This window comes from Euprymna scolopes, chromosome 36 (assembly GCF_053919585.1).
Source record: "Euprymna scolopes isolate OS-2025 chromosome 36, ASM5391958v1, whole genome shotgun sequence".
Classification (NCBI taxonomy): Eukaryota; Metazoa; Mollusca; class Cephalopoda; order Sepiida; family Sepiolidae; genus Euprymna; species Euprymna scolopes.
In genome coordinates, this window is record NC_136517.1 from 71,328,604 (window position 1) to 71,353,942 (window position 25,339).

General features: G+C 33.1%; 1 protein-coding gene across 1 annotated transcript in view; it reads right to left on the reverse strand.

The window, feature by feature from the left end:
• LOC145260576 (chymotrypsinogen A-like) overlaps window positions 1–25,339 on the reverse strand; it is a 71,714-nt gene that overhangs the window by 31,489 nt on the left and 14,886 nt on the right. The window contains exon 2 of the mRNA XM_080118855.1: window positions 4,960–5,137. Within this exon, the coding sequence (XP_079974981.1) occupies window positions 4,960–5,137 (178 nt within the window). The remainder of the gene's footprint in view (window positions 1–4,959; window positions 5,138–25,339) is intronic.

Below are 25,339 nucleotides of genomic sequence, written 5' to 3' on the forward strand. Positions count from 1 at the left end.
TATATACATATAAATACATATATATACATATATATGCATATATATATATATATACATAATTTAATATTTATATAAATATATATGTATATATACACACACACATATATACAAATATATATATATATTTACATATACATATATATTCAATATGCATACATATACATATATATATACATATATACCTACATATATACATATATATACATATATACATGTATATAAATATATACATATATAGATAGTCACTATACACAGATTCGAAAAAGTTGTCCAAAAACAAATGAAAGTAAAGGTAAGGTAAGTTACATTTCTACCTAACTGGATAATTGTTTAGTGTTTTTATGTAAGGTAAAATGTTTAATCGGGCTGGAAAAACAGAAATGGTTGCAGACTGTTGAATACGTTAAGTTTGGGAAATGAAGTTGAAAACTAAAAACTATACAATACAGTGTCAAAAACCCACCGAATATGTTACCATGACATAGGCTGACATAATCGGTGGGTTTGTGACAGTATTTTGTATAGTTTTTTAGTTTTAACTCACTTTCTCTAACTTAACATAATCAACAGTGTCCGCCACCATTTGTATCTTTCAAATACACCGATAAACACTGTTTATCGAGCTGACTAAACATTACATTAAATGAAAAGGGTTTGTATTAACAGATACAAAGAAGTTGTCAAAAAATGAATATATAACAAATAAATGTTATCAAAAGGCAAGAAAAGTAAATGTTCTACCTAACTGGATAAGATTGTAGTGTTTTTATGTAATGTATAATGTTTAATCAGTTCAAAAACATGCAGTGTTTATCGATATATTTGAAAAATGCAAATGGCGGCAGACTGTATCGAACACGTTAAGTTTAGGGAAATTTTGGGAAAATGAGTTTAAACTAAAAAACTATACAAAATACTGTTAGGAACTCACTCAATATATGTTACTGTGATGTAGGCTGACATATAATCAGTGGTTTTAAATTTTGATCGATACAGGTAACGATTTTAAGAGTCCCTTTTAGTGATTACCTGGTTTGAGGATATTATACAACTAAATGGCAAATCTGCCCCAAAAATCCGGTATTATTTTACTTTACTCGACAAAGTGGGGGATCATTTTACGTTAAATTATTATGGAAAAGTGATCCTTCACTTTTATAAACTAACATTTCTTCATATCTTGGAAACTACTCGTTTGCTTTAATTATAAACGTTATTTTCGTTTTCAGCGACCTCGAAAACCTATCGGAGTGGTAATTCTAAAGGAATTTTCGAGGGTGGAGTAATTCCTCATATTTACCTTCTTTTTTTTTTTTTTTCCAATAACATAAGAAATAAAGAATTAGACAAATTTATGGTGCTAATGCACTTACCGATCCATACTATTTTTTAAATCGTATTTCCAAGTTTAATTAAAGTTTTTTTTTTTTATTCAATTGCATTCTAAATAATGTTAATGCTGCTGTACTGTTCCTTGTCTGCTTAAGTTTAATTTTTGTTTATTAAATTGTTAGGTGAAAGTCCAGAATAGTTACAAAACACCCTCTTCTCCCGATGTTAAGAATGGCTTTTTAAATAATAACGTTATTATTTCAGCACGGATCAATAAGTGCACGAGTACCCAATTTCTTTAATAAAGAAAAAGCATTCATATTTTAGAATAGATGCAAAACTCCCTCCCCATGTTAAGAATAGCTTTCTAAATAACGGTATTATTTCAGCACGGTACCTTCTCTGCATAAGTACTATCTTTTGTTTATCAAATTGTTAGGTGAAAGTATAGAATAGTAACAAAACGTCCTCCCCATGTTAAGAATGGCTTTCTTAATAATGTTATTATATTATTATGGTACTTTCTCTGCATAAGTACCATGTTTTGTTTATTAAATTGTTAGGTGAAAGTACAGTACTCATGCAGAGAGTGATCCGTGTTGTAATAATAACGTTAATATTTAAAAAGCCATTCTTAACATGGGGAGGGGAGGGTGTATTTTAACCTTGCAATTGAATAAAAAAACATAATAAAACTGTAATTAAACCTGGAAATACGATTTAAAAAATAGCGCGGACAAAAATAAACTGTACTTTACCAACCAATCTTATATCGAAAAACAAAAAAAAACTCCAAAAGCAAGCGACAAACTATTTTTTTGCCTTATATAATAAAGACAAAAATGTGTAAATTAAAAAATTTGGAAGATAAACAAATGAATTGTTTTTTTTTTTTTTTTTTTTACTTATCGAGTTAACAGAAAATGAAATCTTTCGTCAATTAGTGGCTGTGAAATGAATCGAACCGGAAGTTCAGTTTTATCAACAGAACGGATTCACAGTAACGGCTTACGAAAATATATTTATTTTATTTAATATTTTAATAATTCGCGAGGTAAATTTATTTTAATAACATAAAAACATACCTCGACTCTAAAGATGGGTTGTCTGAAAATTTCAAATAAATTGGTAATGTAGAAATATGGTTTTATTCACTTGTAACGAACCAAATTTACATTTTTATATATATATATATATATATATATATAATACCAAAAATACGATTAAAATAATTAATTTAATGTAATTGGAAGAACAAATAGAAGGGAGGTGGTCAAAGTTCCCCAAAAAGATGTAATGTTTTTAATGATTCCCTCTGCCGGCACAAAGAAGGCTTTCAAATCGCAATAGACAGATCCAAAATTTATACTGATTGGCACAACCAAGATTCTCATCCAAATGCTGGCCAAATAGCAAATAATCTACATTGCAGAGGAAGGGAGACTCACAGATTCTACTCTACCCTTTCTAATCTTGGATGGAAGATGCTGGCTTATACGAGTCTGCAAAGGCAAAGAAGTCAGCTCCACATAACCAGCATCACACTGGCACTGATAAATAATATTACTATTTTGGATGCAAGGCAAACTACCCTTGCAAAAAGAAGGAAAAGCAGATCTAGTAGTACAGTAGAACCTCGGGATACGGTGGCCCATAGGATACTGTATTTTCACGTTACGGTATGGAATACGATATTTTCAACCCCTGGTTACGGTATTTGCCCCGCCTTACAATGTTATTTATGTTATTTGATTATATACTTGCGTATTATCTACTGTACTGTATTTTGTATTCATTCTATTTTGTTAAACACATTTGATTCTTGAACTTCCATAGTTGTCCCATGTGTTTGAAATGTATTTCCCTTAAACGCTACAATCATTCTGAAATTTTAGAAATAAATTCTTTGATCAGAGTTCGGTTGCTCTGACTGTAACTTAGCCAAATGAGCGTACTCCAGTTGGGAGTAAGTCGGGCAAATAAAATTGACATAGCTGTAACCAGCCGTGCACTTCAGAGAAAAAAAAAAAAAAATGGGGTGGGGGAAAACCTAAACCATATCTCTCTTTTGTTGATAACATCACACTTTATTCTTGGCATGTGGGCAAAAAAACATATGCTCATCCAAAGCAATGTCTGAATCCTTAGAAAATAACTCCTAGTCGAATGGAGCCAAAAATGGATGGTTGCAAGCAAGTTCGTCAAAGCCATTGAAACAAAACAAGTATAGGGATACAACATTGTGACGATGGGACAGGGGCTGGAGCTTGGTAGACAGTGTGGATCTATTAGAATAGAGACTCTGTTTTTTTTTAGACCTTGTCTAAAAAGGAGAGACTAGTGGTTAGTGCACCAGTCCAGATGTGACAACAATACTCCATGCATGGCCGAATGGTGGCTTTGAGGACCTGTTGGCAATCGGTTGTTGAAAAGGTTTCTTATAATTCTTAAAATAAAGGAACTTTGTCTTAATAGCATTTAAATGTTATCCATTTATGTCCCGTGCAACTACAGACTAGAGAGTCATTTTAAAAGGAGATTTAATTTTCAAATTTTCTTTTCATGCCTATCACTTCTATCACTACTTTTGGTCACGCATGTCATTGTTTTCCAGCCTGACTTAAAATGCACCAAATATTGATTGTATTGTTCTTGTATTTTTTTCTTAATCATGTTCTGCAAAAACAATTTTCCACTGCAAAACAACCAAACCAAACAGTATGAATAAATATGAATAAGTATGAAAATATAAAGAACTTGAAGTATAAAACCTTTCTGCCCAAATTACTGGATTCAGAATAAAGTAATCTGAAAGGGGTTGATATGCCTCCAAAACAAAACAACCAGACCATTCTTCTATCTACCATAAAGGTTGATGCACAAAGATAGGGAGATGCTTTAAAAATCTCTTTTTATATAAGTTAAGTATGTGCAGATGTTTATATATTTGTATGTACAGGATTTGCTCTTAAACTAATTAACCGATCATTATGAATTTTGGAACATAGCTGCGATGAGTAATGGATTATAATATGGGTTATATTTAGTTTCAGTTTCATGCAAGAGTGAAAAGGAAGACATTTCTGACTGTTGTGATTTTTAACAATTCAGTATTAATTGTCCAAATTTTAGTTTCTTTGAAGTATTTTAAAAGGATTAAGGAGGTATAATATGGGCATAAGCTTCCATTTTAAAATTCAAATACTTCAGATTTGCACTAAGTTTGATTCATAGGCATTATATTAAACAAAACTTCATAAATCTCATTTCTTTTCTTAATACCCTTTAAACTTAAGCATTACATTTCAGACATTATCTACAATCCAAATCTAATTTCTTATATTTGCTACTTCTTTGCTAAAAATGTAAATTTCATTACAAATTTGCATTAAGAATATTTTTTTATTTTATTCAAAATTACGTTGTTATATTTTTTTCAATGATATTAGTTAAATGTTTTATTACCGGCATAAAATTAATAATGCAACATCTTCTTTTACAAATAGACTGTCTGATAGAATTGAACATTACAGGTTGAATACGGCTTATATAAATACATGTCGGTAAACTACTTATTAATACAGAACATATAGATATATCGCTTTAAAAGTGGCGCCAAAAACTTACCGATAAAGACAGTGACCACCTGTAACAATCCACTGATCATTGATCAACGTCCCCCCACATAAATGTTCGTAAATACCAAAATCGTTCAACCATTCTATATTGATTTGCCAAGGCCATGATCCTGGTAGAGACGGATGGGCAGGAATGATATGAGGTAAGATTTGGGTTCCGCACTCTCCTGTTTAAAGAGATAAAATCAGTCAATTTAAATGAATGAAATGAAATTCACTTTTAAATATTTTTTCCAATTTAAAATTATTGGAAAGAACTTAACGGCATTTTGCAGTATAGACAACAAAACGAAAAAGTTGTTAAAAAACAAATCAAGCATAACAAATAACTGTCAGCAAAGACAAGATAAATTACTCTTCTACCTACCTGGATAATATGTTTTTTGTTGTTGTTTTAATATATGAAGTTCATTCCAAAAATAAGGCTTATTTTTTAACTCATAAATAAAACGTTGAAGAGCTATAAAGACAGGAGTGATACCATTAAAACGAGCGACCTTTTGTGCTCCAGAATTTATTTTTCTACATAGTCACCACTATTTTCAATGCACTTTTGCCAGCCTCTTTTGATGCCTCGGTTGTAAAAGTTCAAAGTAGGCTTTGTCACTTTGTCTCAACCCTGAAATCGACAAACCCATCTCCTAACTGACATCAAATGCATTGGCTTCATAAACGTTCCACAGGCACTGATGAATGTTGATCGGTTCAATTTTTTCTTCACGGAAGAATTCAATGTCGCATTTCTGCCTCTGACACACGTCCATGACAAGGGTTGCTTTTTTAAAGTTTCATCTTTCTGGTGAAGGTGATCACATCGTCAATATCTTCAGATGAAAATTTCAGATTATGAATTCATAAATTCAGTCATGATAACAATGCACTTTGCAATTCCTTCTGATCCATTCAGGCGGAATAAAAATATAGGAGCCATTTCTTTTGGAAGGGTCCTCGTATTTTGAAGCGTTTATTTATTTAGTTGCAAAAGTTTTTGCTGATCGTGGTTTGACATGACTTGCAGACAGATGTATTCTTATTCTTGGGATTGACATAAAAATATTTCCAGGAGAGACTGGTTGCCATAATGGTTGATGGTGGAAGTCAATATTTAATTTTTTATGTATTTAAATTACTTATGTATGATATTTAATACATATTTTATCTCAATAAAATATGTATTTTCTAAACCATAAAAATAAAAATATGTAATGGTAGTAAGAGTCCAAAAATGAGGAACAAAAGTATGACTGATGAAGAATGCTTCATTTTCCGTTCACACATTGTCGCAATCATTACTTATTACTGTATAAATTATCGATTATTTATAATGAACAGCTGTTGAATTGAATTCCTTATCTACAATGGAGATTTGATATGATTGGAGTGATTATATCTACCAGGAAACGGCTCAATGAATGGCATGGTGAACCTCGGGGGTGCCGACAATTGGCCTTAATAGAATAAAGTTTTTATGAAGCTTAGTAAAACCATATCTTACTGTAATGTTGAACTAGCTCCTGTATTTTGCAGGTAGTATTAGGTCCTTGGTCTTGCTGAAGATCTGTGACAGCTTCCTTTCTGTTTTCAAAATCAGATTCTACTTTACATTAGCCACCAGCCAACAGAGTTTGGAGGCTTTGAATTTTAGTGTTTGTCTCACTTTTCATCTTAGTTAATCTCCTTGTGCTTTGGATTTATTCAAGTCTGCCTCCCCTATTGGAGTTATCATATCTAAGCATGGAATCTGCTTGATGGTTGTAGCGAAATTGAGGCTTTTGTTTAGCACTGATTCCTCAGAGGGAGTTAGCTGATATTTACTTTTGTTGCCAATGGCTCTTATTGGTGAATGGTGGACATAGAGTCTAACATCCTTGGCTTCTGATTTTTCGATTTCTTTATTTCGTGAGACTTAAATTCTTTATTACATGATATATCCAAATATTGTAGGATGTGGATTTTGTCCGTGATATACTTTCCAGGAAGAGGGTGAGGTTGTTTAAGATTGCGGTCTGTAATTTATGTTTTTTTTCCACCAAAAGAACAGTAGTCCAAAGAATCCAAACACGTATATAGAACATATTTTACATCCACCTTGGACCATATTTTACATCCATCTTGGACTTGGAAGCAATGACCATCTCCTGCAACCGTTAACTATTTTTTTTTTTTTGTATTAATTTGGAGAAACCGCTCGCATGTGCGATCTGTTTTGACAGTAAAAATTCCATTTTGAAAGAATAGTTTAGCGATGCGACTAAGATGTTGGAACAGACATTGCAAGTCTTAAAGGTGCTGAGTTCAATCCTGAGCGAAAGCAGTGGCAGTGACAACACAATGGCAGTGACAGCGATAGACGCAGCAGCAACAGCATTAAGCGGTAGCAGTAGGGACGGCCTGAATGAAACGAGAACATGGTACCCCCGTAACAATAAAGGGTTGGGTTCGAAATTAAAAAAAAAAAACAGTTCCCGAGTTCGAGATACACCTGAAGAAGGTTGAAGGATGATACGGCCGAAACATAGTGGAAAAAACACCGAAGATGAGGAAGTGAGTCCGAAAAACGAAATCCATAATGAAATCACCTCATCCCAGAACTATAGACAATTAAAATCCTTTATGTGTATTAATGGTTAATAATTCGATACACTTTTCTTCCACTGGGATTTGCAAATATACCTCTTATAAATCTAATTTAGAAAATATTCGTCCACAATTTAGTTTTGCAAAAAATTTTTCCGCTGTTGGAAGGGAATAGTTTCTTTCAAACAATCATTAAGACTGGTAGCATAATCAGCACAAATTCTGATTTTTTTTATTATTGTTTTATACATACACAGAAGCTGTGGTGTGTTTTTTCTAGTATACTTTACTTTTCTAGTTGTTCTAACTCCTCAATTTCTATCGCCTCATAGGGTACTGGTTTTTTAAATAGGAAAACTGGCGTGGTGAAGATAATGTAGAACATGACTTACACAAGCAACGGCGCCTCAGTCTATTGGGTGACGGAATCAAGGAAGGAAAACCTTTCATTTGTAGATGGCTGATTAATATACACATGGCATTAATTTGTATGTGAAGACAGTGACGGCTGTGAAAAGGAATAATTGAAAAGCATAGAAATTTTTGACAGATTAACGGGCAGTGAAAATTACAGTTGAAGTCAGAAGTTAGCAAGGAATTCGAACAAATATATATATATTTTTTTTTTTCATTCCAATGACATTACATTTTCTTTCAATACGGACTTTGGCTTAGCTTTAGAACAAAATCCAAATTTTTATGAAAAAAATCCTGGAAATTTTCCATTATGTTTTTAAACACTTCAAGATCTTGGTACATAATGTCTCCTGATGGATAATGCAATGTATTTTTACAAGTTTATGGGTAATTCCAAGGCTTGGAAGAATGAAATAGAAAAAACCAACTCAGAAAACATTATAACCTTTGAAGCTGTCCCTGCCTAATGTCTGTCGCCTAAATCAGCTGTCAGTTTTTGTTTTATTTTTTATCTATACACAGAAATGGAGGTAATTGGGTTTCGGTCATATTTTTTCGGTTGGATAGATTAGAGGAAGAAAACTACAGATCTTTTGTTGAATTCAAAAGCCTCGTCTCATGTTTTAAATGTTTCAAAAAAGACATTAATAATCAAGTTCGCAGGTTGGTCAAAATGCTTTCACAGGCCGGAGCTGGCCCACAGGCGGTAGGTTGCCGACTCTTGCTGTAGAGTTTTGAAAATTATAGCTTACAGCTTAAGAATTCTTTTTAAGTAGGATTTTTTCCTGGATCACCATTTTTCCATATGCATGCACATATTTTATTGATGGATGTTCACATAATTAAACATATACTGCCTCCTTTCCTATTTTTTTTTTCAATTTTCTTATCAATTTGTTCAAATTAGAGATGGGGCATCCTACCGAATGCCAAGTATTCACTCGCCTCACTGTCTCATATATTCCCACCGAGAGATTTTTTTAGGATTCTGACCATCTCTTTAAGGGTTATTGTTTTAATCTCTCTTGCACTTGGTTCACTGGGTATATTTTCCAGGTAGATTTTGAAATTCTTTTTCAGGAGTCCAATTGCTCCGATAATTACTGAAATGACAGAGATATTCCTAAGATTCCAGTTACTTTTCATGTTGTACATAAGACTTTGATATTTTGTTATCTCTTCCCTTAATTGGAACGATAGAGATCTTCCTAAGATTCCAATTTCTTTTCATGTCATGCATAAAACCTTGGCATTTCATTATCTTTTCCCCTCTAAGTTCTGTTTAACCCAGCATCATTAAGGAAACTAACTTCTACTAAGGTTGCTTCTTTCTCCGTCTTGTCCCATATAACCAGGTTTTATAGCCCCGTTTTCTAGTTCTTTCTGAAATATGTTCTCAGGACTTGCTATTTAACATTTTACAGATAGTCAAGTTGAAATATTTACTCACTCCATTGTGTTGGGTCATATAATAGCAATCTCCCAGCAGAACCTTACAGCTAGACGTCAGGTGGCTCACACTCTACTTCTGTGTGGCAGAACCTGCACTTGTTATCATTGCTGAGACCACTTATTTTTTTAAAAGCATTTGTCATCAACCATTGTAATCTTCTCCTGATCATAGTGAGCAGATCCTCTTTGTATTCAGTTTATAGAACTTTCCTTATCTATATAGTCCTGAGTAAATTCATCCAGAAAATACTTGACATGCTGTTGGTTGGCCCATCCTTCCATTTTTTTTTTTTTTTGTTGCAATGGAAGTTCTTGGTGTATTTTTGATGACTCTTTTGGAATATTTCCGTATCAGACTTGTTTTCTGATTCTGTTTTATTTGTAAGGTCATCTTGTCCAAAACGTTTGGCCAGTTTCGTGATGGAAGTTGTTCTGCTTATTCTTGTTTTGTGATGTACGATTTTGAGGTTTGGATTTTGAGAGCTCATCAGATATTGCTCAGTGCTAATGACTGGCACGATGCTGATAGTCAATCTCTGAAAGACCTATACCATACGTCCTGTTCCTCTGAGCAGATATAACTTTGGCAGATATTGCTTGCTGCACAGTGTCGTTTTAGTGTCTGTTTATATTTTTTGTGGTCAGTCGACAATGCCAAAGTTGCATTCTATCACTAGGGCTGTGACAACAGAGTATTCTTTTCATTCTTTTGACTTTCAAGTATATATCCAACGCAGTAAGACACAGTCAATCAACTGAGAACCATATAAGTCTATATAAAAACATATAATATATTAACGGTATATACTTAAGAGTCAAAACAATGAAGAGAATATGCTGTTGTCACAGTCCTAGTTATCACAAGTGTGTATAGTTGATTGATTGTAATTATTTGGTTTTTGTTTGTTAAGTTCTGTTTTACAGATTTTCTTACACGTGTGTGTGTGTGTGTGTGTGTGTGTGCGTGCGTGCGTGCGTGCGTGCGTGCGTGCGTGCGTGCGTGCGTGCGTGTGTGTGTGTGTGTGAGAGAGAGAGACAGACAATGTAATCTGGCGCCTTTACCGACCAGGCTCTGAAACAGTTGGGCTGATTTTTTTAAATTTCACACAAATTTATGCATCTGGGAATGTTCATAAATAGGTTTTGTATGTGATAAGTATCGAAAATTGATAATCAAAAATCCGATTAAAGAAGGAACACGATTTTGACCAAAGTTAACATCCTTATACAGCTTAACATCACAAGTGAACTTGAGAAGTTCTATCAGTGCACAACCAGAAGGGCCTAGAACATAAAATCACAGTAGATTCTTTGATAAGATCGCATTTGAAATTATTATTCACGGTCAATTTTTCTCTCATCTTGGCATGCTGAATTGCACCGTTCTTGTATTTTCCTGCTCTTCTAGGTTCTTGATGTCAGTATTTTTCTCAAACTGTATGTTTTCATTTGGATCTTCTTCCCAGCTCTGAATGAGCACTTGGACAATTTGTCCAACCAAACTTCATTCCAATATTTCTAGATAAGTTATGTACAACCTTCAAGAGTCGACTTAAGTTAGCATCTGAGTTGGCATACAGCTTGAGGTCATCCATGAAGAGCAGGTGATTAACTCTTTTGTTTGGGTCTTGTTGGTGTTCCTGACTTAAATTGTAGTCACTCCAGTTTTTATTAAGAAGCTTGCTTAATGGATCTATTGCCAGGCAGAAGAGTAAAGGAGATAGGCTCTCCCTTTGGAAGATTCCTCTTCTGATCTTGATGTCAGGGATTTTTACAGTTGTTCTTTAATGATACTTTTGTTTGCTACATCCTCATATGTACAGCCATCGTCTCCGTGATTACCGGATTAATCTTATATAAATCAAAGCACCATAGTAGCCACATGTGGGGAACATTATCATATGCTTTCTGGTAGTCAATCCAAGCCATGCTTAGGTTCCTCTACCTCTTCCTACAGTCCTCAAGGTTGGTCTTATTAATCAGCAACTGGTCCCTAACAGTTCATTCTGCACACTGCCTATTTTTTTTGTTTTTTTGTTTTTTTCAGGTTCACTCCAGAAGAGAGGTGTTGATAGATGCTGTCTACAACCAGACCAGTGAAGAGAGGTCGTAGTGAGCAGATGAGTCTGTACTTACTAGGTGCGTTTCACTCGTTTTGTGTGTGAGGGTTTTATCTCCTTTTAACAGTCATGCTGGTATGGCCTCTTCACTCCTCAATAGTTTGTTTAAGCCACCAGTCTGAAACGATGGGAAAATCCGGAGAAATGTACAAAGTGAATGCAGAGAGTATAATTTGTCTCAAGGGTCGCTGGGAAGGCTTGTTGAGGCATGGCATATCTTGTACTGGTTGGGTGGAACCTCCCCTTTCCAAGCAAGATTGAAAATCGTATCAAAATTTAAATTTCATCAAGGACATTTCTATGGTAATGAGATCAGCTGAGTTTTTAGAATTTCGAATATAACAGAACACTGGTTCGATCCCGTGGGTGGCAGTAAGTGGACTCTTCATCTAAAGGACATACTTTAGCTGATTTTGCATAAAAAATATTCTTTGCAGCATGATTTGAAGTAAAAAAAAAAAAATTTGTCATAACTTTCAGCCGTAAAGATTATATGGAATCTGAATATGTTATTCCTCATCTACAGAAGGTCAGTCAAGTAGGGTTTTGAAAACCAATGGACTAGCTAGAGTAAATTCTAGCCTACTGGGAACTCACGTCGGTATTTTCTGGTAAGAGCACCTCAGGCGGTTAACGATAAAGTAAAATTTAATTTTAACACCTAAGATGGCGGCAGAATGAGTTGTCAACATTTTGTTGTGGGTGTTTAGATGAAAAAAGTTCCTTACTTTAGAGAAAACAATTTACTACTCACCGGTCTATTTAATAATTACCGATTTTTTAAATAAGTGTTACAAAGATTACTTCTGTTTCAAACTTAAACATGAGAGACCTACATTCATGTTATTTAGGACTTAAGTGTTACAAACTTTTGTTACCCCTATTTCAAGCTTTCATGACAGATTAGCATTAATAACATTTCTTAGGCGCGATAAAGCAATGAAAATGTTATTTCAAACTTAAGCGTGAGAGATTAACAACAATGCCATTTAAAAATTAAGCGTGGCAGACCAACATAAATACTATTTTTAACTAAAACGTGACAGAGCAAAGAAAATGTAACAAGTATTATAATATTGGGCCAGTGTTCATGAGAGTTGAAAAAAAAAAATACCTCGGGATTATAAATTATTAGCAGGCCACCCAGCATTGTCCGGTCTTAAAATGCGCATATATTTTATAATTTAATTCACGCAGAAAGGAGACATGCGCATGCAAGTATTATGTTTTTACTAAACAGTTCACTTCTTGTTAGCAAAAAAAAAAAAAAATATATATATATATATATATATATATATATATATATATATATATATATATATATATATATATATACTCTAGATCGAAGCCAAAACCTAAAGACAGTGAGTCAAGTACGATAACCATTAGACTAGTTTGACATGATCTTTAAAAATTGTTTTCAAACCTACTTATTCTTAACATAATGTGAACAATTTGCACATGCACAGCTGTGAAACAGCTAGCAAACAAATAAAAATTCGATGACATCCATTTTTCAGTTTTGACCTCTTAGCAGCATTTTTTTTTTCTGGATGAAAACCAATTAAAAAAGTTTTCCACATCTCTGAATACCGTATACACCAAATTATAGGTCTGCAGGTCAAAAAATCGTTGAGTATATAGGTTAAGAAGTGTCCTTACACACACACACACACACACACACACACACACACACACACACACACATTTTCACTTTAATACTAGAAGAAGTACCCGACGTGTCCCGGTATTAAACATCACGTTTTATTCTGTAAAAAAAAATAAAAAATAAATAAAAAAAAAACACGGAAAGAAACTAAGACATGTAAATGCGAGTATGATGTTTTTTCTACACAATTCATTTCTAGAAAGAAAAAAAAAAAGAAAAAAGAAAAAATACTCGAGCTGAGATCGAAACCAAAACATAAAGATAGTGAGCCAAATACGATACCAATTAGACCAGTTTGAAATGATCTTTGAAAGTTTTTTTCGACCCTACTTATTTTTAACATAATGTGAACGATTTGCGCATGCGCAGTCATGAAACAGTTGGCAAACAGATTGCAATCTGATAACCCACAAGTACCAATTTTTAATGTCGACCCCCTTAGCAGCCCTTTTTTCCGGATGAAAACGGGTTAAAAAGTTTTCCATATGTCTATATAACATATGTACCAAATCTCAAGTCTGTGAATCAAAAATTCGTTGAGTATATAGGTTGAGAAGTGTCCTCTCCCTCACACACGCACATGCACATTCTCACTTTTATAGATATAGTAGCAGATGTACGTTTAATTCCTTTAAAAAATGTAGATAAAAAATTCATTAAGTATAATAGCTTGAGTTGTTCTCACATACACACGCACACATTCTCACGTTTAAAGATATATATAGATAAATTACAGCCTTTCATAAGTAAGAGAAAAGTTTGATTTGCATAAATAAATGTTTGTTGGGAGAGAATATTCAGGTCATACTCAAAAGCCGTTCCTTCGAGTTTGGTTAAACCAGGTGACCTCTAGAATCGTCGAGTGCAGGTGTCACCATTTGGTACGATGGCCGACAATCTCTTCGAACATCGCAAAAAATATACATAAAAATGAAGAAAAAAAAAAAAAGATTGCTGACATAAAGTAAGTGAGGTGTGTCAATCAACATAACTTTGTATTCAGGTCGAAATCTTTTCTATCTTCTTTTTTTAAATTTTTATGTTCATTCGAAGTGACGTGTACGGTGACGGTGGAAAGACAGTGTCCCTCTGGAGTTAGACAATTATCGCCGTTTTTATAAATGTGTTATATGTGTATTTAGTCAGTATACTTGGAATTTAAACCATTTGGAGGTCGTGTATTGGTATTAGAAAAATACCGCTATCAATAGAAATGTGGATAAGGAAACGCTTCTGTATTGTTAACAGATTTATTTATTTATTTATTTATTTATTTATTTTATTACATTTTCACCCCAAACAAGGCACATTGCCACTCAGGTGTAGGGGGCTACTATCAGGGTCAGCAACTACTGGGGCACTATGTAGGGATTTGGGCAGCAAGATGTCGGTTCACGTTGCACTTGAACTTCTGCATGTCAGTACAGTTAGGGAAGCAGGATCCTGGAATGAAATTCCAGAGTCTAGCGGTTCTGGGGAAGAAACTACTCGAGTAGAAAGATCTTTTACGTCTAGGGATATCTACTGTGTGGGGGTGGGATTTAGCTGCCTGTCGGGTTTGTCGAGGGTGTCTGCGTCGTGGGGGCACAAGTGTCTGCAGTTCGTCAGAGCATTCACCATTAAAATACTTGTAGAACAAGCAGAGGGATGCAACGTTTCGTATATGGGACAGGGGCTGAAGCTTAGATGCCAGTTCAGGGCCTATCAGGTTGGCGACTCTTTTTTGAACCTTGTCTAGGAGCGAGAGACTAGTAGTAGATGCACCACCCCAGATGTGACAACAATACTCCATACATGGGCGAATGGTGGCCTTATAGAGATACAGGATACTTTCAGGTGTCAGTAGTTTTCTAGCACGGTAGAGAGAGCCTACCTTTTTTGCAGCGGCCCTGGCAATGTTTTCAATATAATTGTTCCAGCTCATGTTTCCTGTGAACTTTAGGCCAAGCAGTTTGAAAGATGTACTCTCAGACAGGGAGTCACTGGCCATTGCTATTGGTGGCAGAGAAGGTTTCTTGTAGTTATTGAAGGAAACCAGTTTAGTCTTGGCAGCATTGAATGTGACCATCCATTTATGTCCCCATTCCACTACAGATTGGAGGTCATCCTCTAGTGTTTTTGCCATTTCTTTAGATATGTGTTCATTTGTTTTCCTGTCATGCCTGTTATAGAGTGTAGTGTCATCAGCATATATACCCATCTCAAAGGCAGTTTTGTCGGGGAGGTCATTAATAAATATCAGGAACAATAGAGGTCCAGGAATAGACCCCTGAGGCACTCCCGCATTTATATCACACTGTTTAGATGTTTGACCGTCGAGGACAACCTGGATTTTTGCTCTTATCTAAGAAGGATTTAATTATGCTAAGTATTCTACCAGTGATACCGTATGATTTAATTTTTCTGAGGAGACCCTTGTGCCATACCCTGTCAAAAGCCTTAGATATATCTAGATCTACTGCTCTGCCCTCCCCCGCTTTGTCCAGTGAATGGTATATTACAATGAGGATGTCAGCTGTGGAATGGGCTTGTCTAAATCTATATTGTTTGTCAGTCAGAAGTTTAGCATCTGTAAGGTGCCGGACTAGAGCATAGTTAATTATGGTCTCAAATATTTTACCGAAAAGTGGGAGGAGGCTAATGGGGCGATAATTTGATGGGTAAGTTCTTTCGCCAGAATTCTTGAATATTGGTACCACAGAAGCGGTTTTCCAAGCACGATTCATTAAGGCATTTGTTGTAGAGTTTGGAGAGAACTGGAGCTACTTCGGTTGAGCACTTTTTTAATAGCACAGCTGGGATGAGATCAGGTCCACATGCTTTTGAAGTGTCAAGATTTTTTATGATAGCATTTTTCACACAAGTGTACTTTATGCATCTGGGAATGTTCATAGATAGGCTTTGTATTGGCATGTATGTGATAAGTATTGAAAATTGATCATCAAAAATCCGATTAAAGAAGGAACACGATTTTGACCAAAGTTAACATCCTTATACAGCTTAACATCACAAGTGAACTTGAGAAGTTTTATCAGCGCACAACCAGAAGGATCCAGAATATAAAATCACAGTAGGTTCTTTGATAAGATCGGGGCGCGTTTGAAATTAATGCTTCTCTTCAGAGCACAATTAAACCATGATACCTGACTTTTGCATTTTAAACTTTAATTGAAGTCATTATATATATATAAAATAATTTTATAAAATCGCCAATAGGTTCTCTACAGTGCAATGTAGACTACAAAGTATTGTAGACTAAGTCACTGCGGAGAGGCATGTGAAGCTTCCTCACAGTGCATTACAAAGGGTCTCCAACTAGAGCAGGCAATCATGTGATTTTATTGAAAAATGGGTGATTTCACCAATTCCGATGACAATAAAAGTATTGGAAATGTAGAACATTCGTTGAAACGTCGGGTCTCTCTGCAAGTCTATAAATAAACCATTTATCAGCATGTTCGAGGTGTAGTCGTCTGCAGAATTCCCAGTGCACTGCCTATCCTTATATTCCTTTTGTACTAGTTTGCTGCATTCACTTATTATGTGGTTTACTGTTTCGTCACTCTACTCGCAGAATCTACATTTACTATTTTCTTGTGTTTTATCTATTTTAGCTTTAATGTGGTTGATTCTAATTGCGTTGTTCTTTGCAGCTGTAAGTAGGGATTCTGTTTCTCTGTTCATGCGTGTTCTTAGCCACATCCGGGTGCTTTCATTGTTCTCTTCTGTTGTTATCCTGATAAATCGTCCATATAGATCATTCTCTTCCTATTTTTTCTTTTCTTGTCTTTTTGTTTCTGATTTCATCGTTTTCTGTATTGTTGGTCTTGGTGGTGTCTCTTGATGCGATAATCAATCTTTCTATCTACATAGTTTTCTATGTTTATAAGTCCCCTTTCTCCTTCGCTTGTTTGCATATAGTCGGTCAATATCGTCTTTTGGGTGTAATTGTAACTTGTCAAAAATTTCCTTGTCCTCTGATCAAGGCGTCTAAGTTCTTCTTTGAATGGTCGATAAAACCTTATTGGCGATACTGACCAGGTGTTTATTCTCTTAATTAAATTTTTACTGTATAGCTTTGTTTCTAACAGTTTTCCTGTTCTTCTCAGCATCTTTGGGGATAGATTTATTTTTGGTTGAAATAGATTGTATTATATTATTATTAACTGTCTTTAGCGTCATATTATGGGTAATTACTGATTTTAACTTTTTAACCATGTTTCTTTTCTAATACTAATAGAAATTCTAACGACAAGATAATAGAAATTATAACCACAAGATAAAGAAAAGTAGGCGACTAAGACGAAAAAAATCCATATGGTTCAATCCACCTCTTAGCTCGAACATAAAAACGAGCATACCTAAAGCATTTTTCAAAATAGTAGAAAACTCCTTTAAATACCCGCATAAGTATAGTACATTATTAAACAAAAACTCCATAAAAATATCATACTCAACTATGCCGAATTTAGCGCAAACAATCATATCTTCCAATAACATGAAAATAAAAAGGCTCAAACCTCTTCCCTAAATAAGATCCGTATAAATAAATGTAACTGCTAAAATAAAGATACTGTTCTCTAAATAATTATTGCATACATAAGGACGTAGAATACTCTTGCACAGTGACACAATAGCCTATGCATGAAACCCATCCAAATAGCATAATAACCAATGACTCTAAATTTAGTAAACCATACGGATACCTTAAATAATAACAACCCACAAGGTAATTCCTATAATGGTTTTCCCACAATTAATTCACAATAAACTGAATAATAAACATCTGAATCTTCTCCTGAAAATTATTCAATTTAAAACCACACTATTTTAAGTACTAATCCAGATAATAACTAATAATGGAACAAAATACAAATCCGATATAATAACACATATATAGGAGCAACTTCTAATTTAATAAAACTGAGAATCTCAAACCCCTTACATTCCTTCAAAAATAAAAATACACAAAATAAAAAGGCACTTCTTTAACCAAATTAAAACCTAACACGTAAGAAAATTCCTGTTCTTCTCAGCATCTTTTGGGATTGACTTAATTTAATGGGGTATACTAAAAATAAGTAAAAAACATAGGTCTAAATTTTTTAATCTTTGCATCTCCGAAGCAGCTAAAATATTCATTTTCCCTAAACTTACAATAAATACTAAAAATGAATTGGTCTCACAATGCAAACACAAGAGAAAATTTAAATACAGCGAATTTGAAATAACATAGATGATTTAACATTAGGGAATAAAAAAAATAATACCCACTACATTTACATTAGGGAATAAAAAAATAATACACTACATTTACTCAACATACTCAATCTTACCATATTCTTTTATATATATTCTATTATATGCATTATCAATGTTTCAATCAACTTAATCAACTGTTTCTCTTTTTAAATCATTCTTCTTTCATATTCAAGTTTACATGTTACATGTTAAATCGTTACTGTGGAGTTCTTCTTTTAGAAAACACCATTTAATATTATTTAACCACTTATATTCATCTACACGTAACACTATTTAGAACTCTGCCTCTTAATTATACCATTCTAACTAATAATTTGCATATTAAATCATAGCTTTATCAATATGTCTCTGAACTACCTTCCACAATCTATATGAAAATAAAAACTTGATTCGCTCAGCCACAACTCATCTTATATAACGTCCACAATCTCCTTCCATCTGCAGAATTGTGATCCTATACAATTCATCCAAGACATCTCAATTAAATCTTAATATTAACTGGCTAGAATTTAATAAAACAAATAACATTAGCATAAAAAAAATAGACAGTATTCCTTTAAAATACTCCTATCTGAAATTATCTTATTTATATTTATATTTCTACTAATCATCTTTTAATATGATTACCCCAGGCATCCTAACTAATATAATTCTTATTCTAGACTTTCGAGTTTTTTTTATATATATTTTAGTTTAATAATATATAGTTTATAAATATAGCATTTTTCAACCTACTATATTGCTTCTACAGTAATTTATTTATTTAAGATTTTATAAATTCGTAGGTTGTTTAAATATATAATTTTATTGCTAATAATTTTACTCCTATAAACCGTCTTATATTTTGCTATATTAAATTCTAAACTTTTTAATTTTATTAGTATTAATAATTTTATCTTGATTTAGTCGCATCTATCTTTATAGACAATTCATACCCCTTTCCACTTGCGCTTTCTATCATCCCCTTCTCATATAAACTTTCTGTCTAATTCTCACCTTTTCACTGTCTGTCACGCTCAATTCTGTACTACTCTTACCCACGTGCTATACGAAAAATAATTTCCGTTTCTTTCTTTCTCTTTCTCTTCTCTTTTTCTCTCTCTTATTTAAACACTTAATCATAATATAAATAAGATTTAAAAATTTTTCTCTTCATTTTTTTCTCTTCATTTAATTAGAGACACAGATAAATATGACGTTTCTGAATTTTGATATGAGGATTGGTTACTTGTCGGGCTACTGTTCTCATCTTGAGTGTGATTTTTACAATGTTTCCGCTTGAAATTCAGACCAAATTCCCGAGTTCGACAGAAACATTCCCGAATTCGACAAGATACACCTGAAGAAGGTTGGGGGTTACATCGACTGAAACGTTGTGAAAATGACACTCAAGATGAGAACTGTTGTTCGATGAATAATGATACACACAGAAAAATATGTCTAAACGGTTAAAAAAAAGCATACCGTTTATTTTTAAAGTCTCTAGATTTTTTTAATTTTTGATTAAAAAAAATTCAATTTTATTTTATTTCATTTTGTTTTGAATCTTTTTTTATTTTTATCTTTATTTTAAATCGACCCTTAAAATATTGGATTTGAACTTTTAAAAATTCCAACTATCTTGATTTTATCAAGAATATTTCGCTAATCGGGATATTCATTTTAAATGATTGGATTTTACTTTATAAAAGAGAAGGCTTTCTACGGATATTTTCTACGGATCTTGCGCCACCAAAAATGAGGAAGAATAAATCTATAATTTATTACTCTGGATGCTATTTCGAACAGAATTGGAATTTACCTTCAATGTGGACTTCTTCAACCAATTTGGAATCTAATATCATCCGTTCTATTCAAGGATTACTATTCCATTCGGATACCAAAATCTCATATCCATTTTTTGTTCTAAAACTTATTTTCCTTCTTTATGTCCCTTAAAAAGATTTAATCTCTAATATAGTTTCTATGTATGTGCTGATTAGCAAAATTATATCAACCCAGATTTATAAGCCCCTATATATATATATATATATATATATATATATATGTCGCTACAATAAATCTACTGTTTCATTCTAGAAAGGTATCGTCAGACGACAATAAACCTCTGGCCAGTCATGTAATGAAAACCGATAAATTCATTAAATGACTGGCCTCGAATAAGACCAAAGAATTATTGTCGCCTGACAATGTCTTTTTAAATTGAAATAATGAAATTATTGTAGCGACATATGATAATTTTCCTTATCTAAATTGACGAATAATATATATATATATATATATATATATATATATATATATATATAGAGAGAGAGAGAGAGAGAGAGAGAGAGAGAGGGAGAAAGAAAGAGATAGATAGATAGATAGATAGATAGATAGATAGATAGATAGATAGATAGATAGATAGATAGTAGGTATGGGCAAAAATAAACGAATAATTATAGGGGGTCCTAGTTTTGAAAGCCGATTTATCATAATTTTTTGTAGGTTTCCGAATACTTTTTGATTGTATTTGAAAGATTAAGAACTAAACTTAATTTCCCAAAGAAAAAAAAAATATTTGTACACGTGAAAAAAAAAAAGAAGTTATGAAAAATTTTTCACGGCGAGCTAACCAATTCAGCTAAATTTTGAAGTTAAAGACATTTATTGTAAAAATCCTTTTAGAGATAAATATTAGTTTTCTGGGTCTATTTCAAAGATAATTAGTGAAGTAAAATCCTAAGATATTGAATTAAATAATTAAAAAAAAAACACCTTGTTTGCACAAAAAAATAGCTGAATTAGAGCCAAAACCGAGTGTTTTTGCCGTTCACAAAACCATAACAAGCCATACTTTTGGAAATACGGAATACACGGAGGCCCAAAATCTGAGACAGTCGAAAAGCTGAGAATGACGTCATGTGATTAAAAGGAAGGAGAGGTGCTGGGTTTCTTTTTTTTCCCCCTTCAGACGGGGTCTGTTGCCAAGGTCGCTGGGAAAATGGTGGGATTCTTCTACCGTTCCAGAAGATATCTTACTACTGATGCAATTCTCTATCTATATAAAAGCCAAGTACGTCCAAGGATGGAGTACTGCTGCCACACCTGGGCAAGAGCTGCTAAAAACAGCCTATACTGCCTTGACAGAGTATAAAAATAGACTCCGTGGCTTAGTGGGGGATGCCCTTTTCTCTTCCCTGCAACCTCTCTCCCACAGAAGAGACGTTGCGAGCCTATCTTTCTTTTATCGTTATTTCCATGGCAAGTGCTCATCTGAGCTCCAATCTCTGATCCTCCCTCGCCAATCTTTCATGATAAACACCCGTCTAGCTGAAACCACTGTCAATAATTTTCCCCACTCTTTATCTGTGCCTAAACCAAAACGTGGATTATATGAACAAAGCTTCTTCCTTATAACTGCACGCCTGTGGAACTCTCTATCGCTTTCCTGTTTCCCAGTTGACTTCAATTTGGATGTCTTCAAGTCCAACATAAACAAATTCCTGATAAACCGCCCCCTTAACTAATGACACTTTATCAAATCCCCAATACTAACGAATACTACAAAACTATCCCACTGTACACGCAAAAAGCCTTATCCACGAGTGGTTTCTGGGCCTTGATAAGTTGTGACCTCCATGTAAAAAAAAATCCGTATATTTCTATTGTAAATGTTTGTATAAATTTTACCATTTTTTAATTTAATTATTTTTCTATGTTCCTGTTTCTAAATTATTTTTTTTTTTAATTATTGGCCAATATTATATAAAAATTATGTTACGGCGAAAGTTTCACCTTCTTACGAGCAAGGAAATTATCAAAATCTTGCATATAAAAATGATGCGAAATCTTAAATTTAAAAAAAAAAGTAGAAATATTTTTGCTATTATAATTTTTTTGTGTGTGAAAATATTAAATAAACCATTCAATGATAATATCGGTAGTTCGAGAAATACATTTTTCTTCGAGTTTTATCGAATTCATTAATAGGGACTTAAGGGACTTTTTTCGTAATGTTTCTGTAAAAATTATTTTATTTTTATTGTTACAAATTACGATGCTTTATTTATATAAAAAAGCAAAAATAAATTCTTGCGTTTTTTATTTACTACTGAAAACCATAACTTTAGTAAAGGTATTCTTTGTTTAAACAAAATAATACACTTCCACTCAGATTTAAATAAAAGTAATTAGTATATTAATTTCTGCGATCATTATTTGATAAATACTGAAAATTTCATTAAAATTGGTTAATTTCCTGTTTTTTGGTCAATTTTTAAGTAAAGAGAGGGGTCAAAATGTTTATACATTTTGAGCGTCGGCATTTATTTATTTTGCTCGTACCTAATAGATAGATCGATACATAGATAGATAAATTAGATTAGATTAGATTAGATAGATAGATAGATAGATAGATAGATAAAATAATCTTTTAGCAAATAAACCTATCAAGATAGTAGAAGCTCTACACGGTTAAGTTTAATAATAAAAAAAAACAACAAAAAAAAACAACGTGGTTATAGAAAAAAAAAAGGATTTACACTTTGGACTTTACAGATACATCTGCCTTACTTTTAATGCTAGGTTTATTTATGGTGTCTTTTAAATTTAAATTTAATAAAACCCTTCACAATTTGCTTATGAGGAAACCTTGTTTATTAAAAAACTATATGTAATAATTATTGTCCGTAACTTGATGTCTACCACAATAAAAACACTGTTTTCCGAAACGATCGTACAAATAATTGATTTTGTTGTTGTTCCTTCTTATGAAACGGATTTTTAATTTAATTATAATTTGATTTTTAAATTTTAAATTACTAAATCACATTACTAAATATTAAATTATCTCTATGATATTTACCTATCGAGCTTATTATATATCTAAATTACAACGAGCACTTTTTCTTTCCTGCATTTTAATTAAACTAGTAATTTCACTATTACATTAAAATACACTCTGCTCTTTAGACTATTGTTCTAATCTCCTTTAAATATATATATATATATATATATATATATACATATATACACGCACGCGCGCGCGCGTATATATATACATATATACACGCGCGCGTGTGCGTGTGCGTGTGTGTGTGTGTGTGTGTGTGTGTGTGTGTGTGTTGGGACGATTAATCGAAATCAGGAATCGAAAAAATCAGAACTTTTGGGGATATTGGAATCAGAAAAATTATAGTCTAATTTCTGATTCCAAACCGATTCTTTAAAATTTTTAAATAAAAAATGAAAGAAGTACAAATTGTTTTTTTTTATTAGAAGTTGTTACTTTACAACATAAGACTGAGAAAGGCCACAGAATGAGTTATAAATCTCATTTAAAGATTTTACATTGATTAGCAGAGTTGAATTTGTTTTAACTTGCCTATTGCCTTTGTAATCGTTTCACATCTATTCGCTAAAATGTCTATGAGCCCTCGTTGGGGGGGGGAGTTCATATAGTTATTAACAAGTTTTAAATACTATGAGCGGGGAGGGGGTAAATTCCGTTGGCGCCACCTGTACATTGGGGTGGTTGTCATCAGCTTCTTCTGAAATACTTAAAGTTTTATGGCACCTTTTTGGACCCAAGGAAATCCTCAGACTCTCCAAACCTAATTTCATTTGTTTTTATTAGTTTTTATTGTAAGAGTTCACTGGCCTATTCAGTATCACAGATTTTAAAAAGCTTTTTGCACCTATGTGATTAATGGCCATATGGTGTCTATTGTTGGAATTTTTTTGTACCAATAATAGTGCACCCCTCCCCTGTTTACTTTTATTATATTTTTATTCTGGTTCTTATATTTGATTTTCTGTATTTCGTATCTTATGATTCTTAGTTTCGTATATTTTGGGTTTGTACAAAACTCCCTTTAATTTGAAGAAAAGGGAAATGCTAGCTCCTTGATGACGTCACGAGCCCAGCGCGAAATTCGGCCTTTTTTGCAATTCCGACGACGAGGGTATTGGACGTGGTTTCATTGCTCGGCGCTGAATATGGAATTTTTACAAGCCTCCTTCAAAGAATACCCGGACGCGCTGAAAGCGACCTTCTAAAGACTTATTTGCGTGACTACGGTATGCACGTAAATTTTAAAGGACTTTGAATTGAGAAAAAAAGAAGAAGGCGCGTGCCTGACTGCTTTCAATTTGTGAGTACGTTCCTAAAATTTATTACATATGAGAGTGTGATTAGGAACTACTATTTTGAATCTTAATATTGTGTTCGTTCATTGATACGACATTTTCAATATAAGAACCAGCATTTTTTTTTCATTATATGTTGTTATCTTGGCGTTCTTTGAATTTAATGCCCGCGAAGGGAAAAAATTTGCAACTAATTTTATTGTAAATAAAATCTCTTCTTCGTTTTGAAACAAGACCTTTATTTTCATTCTTTACCCCCCTTTTTTATTTTCATGCTCTTATTTTTGTTTTTCAGGCCGTTATTTTCGCGTCGAATTTATCTGAAAGAGGATAAATTTCCGACACTATTAGAGACTTCACACTTTAATATCAAAGATTTAACATGCTTGGAATTTTTTTTTTATGGTGCTGGTTTTGTCTGATCACCACATCCTTTGAAATATTTCATGTTTCATTATATATTTTTTGGTTTTGGCACAAGTGAAAATAGAGATGAAAATCTAACAAGTTTATCAAAACTTTAGTAGAGCAAACATTGAGAAGTTTGTTAACTTAAAAAAAAACTTTCATTTACATTTAAAATACCCAAAACATATGAGATTCTACTTTTTTAGGCGATTATATGCGAGCACACTGAAATGTTAATTTAGAATTTAGAATGGGGGTTCAATTGTGCATATAAATATAATGTAAACTGATCTCATTTCGGTACATTATAACTTTTTAAGCAGTTAAGTAATTTT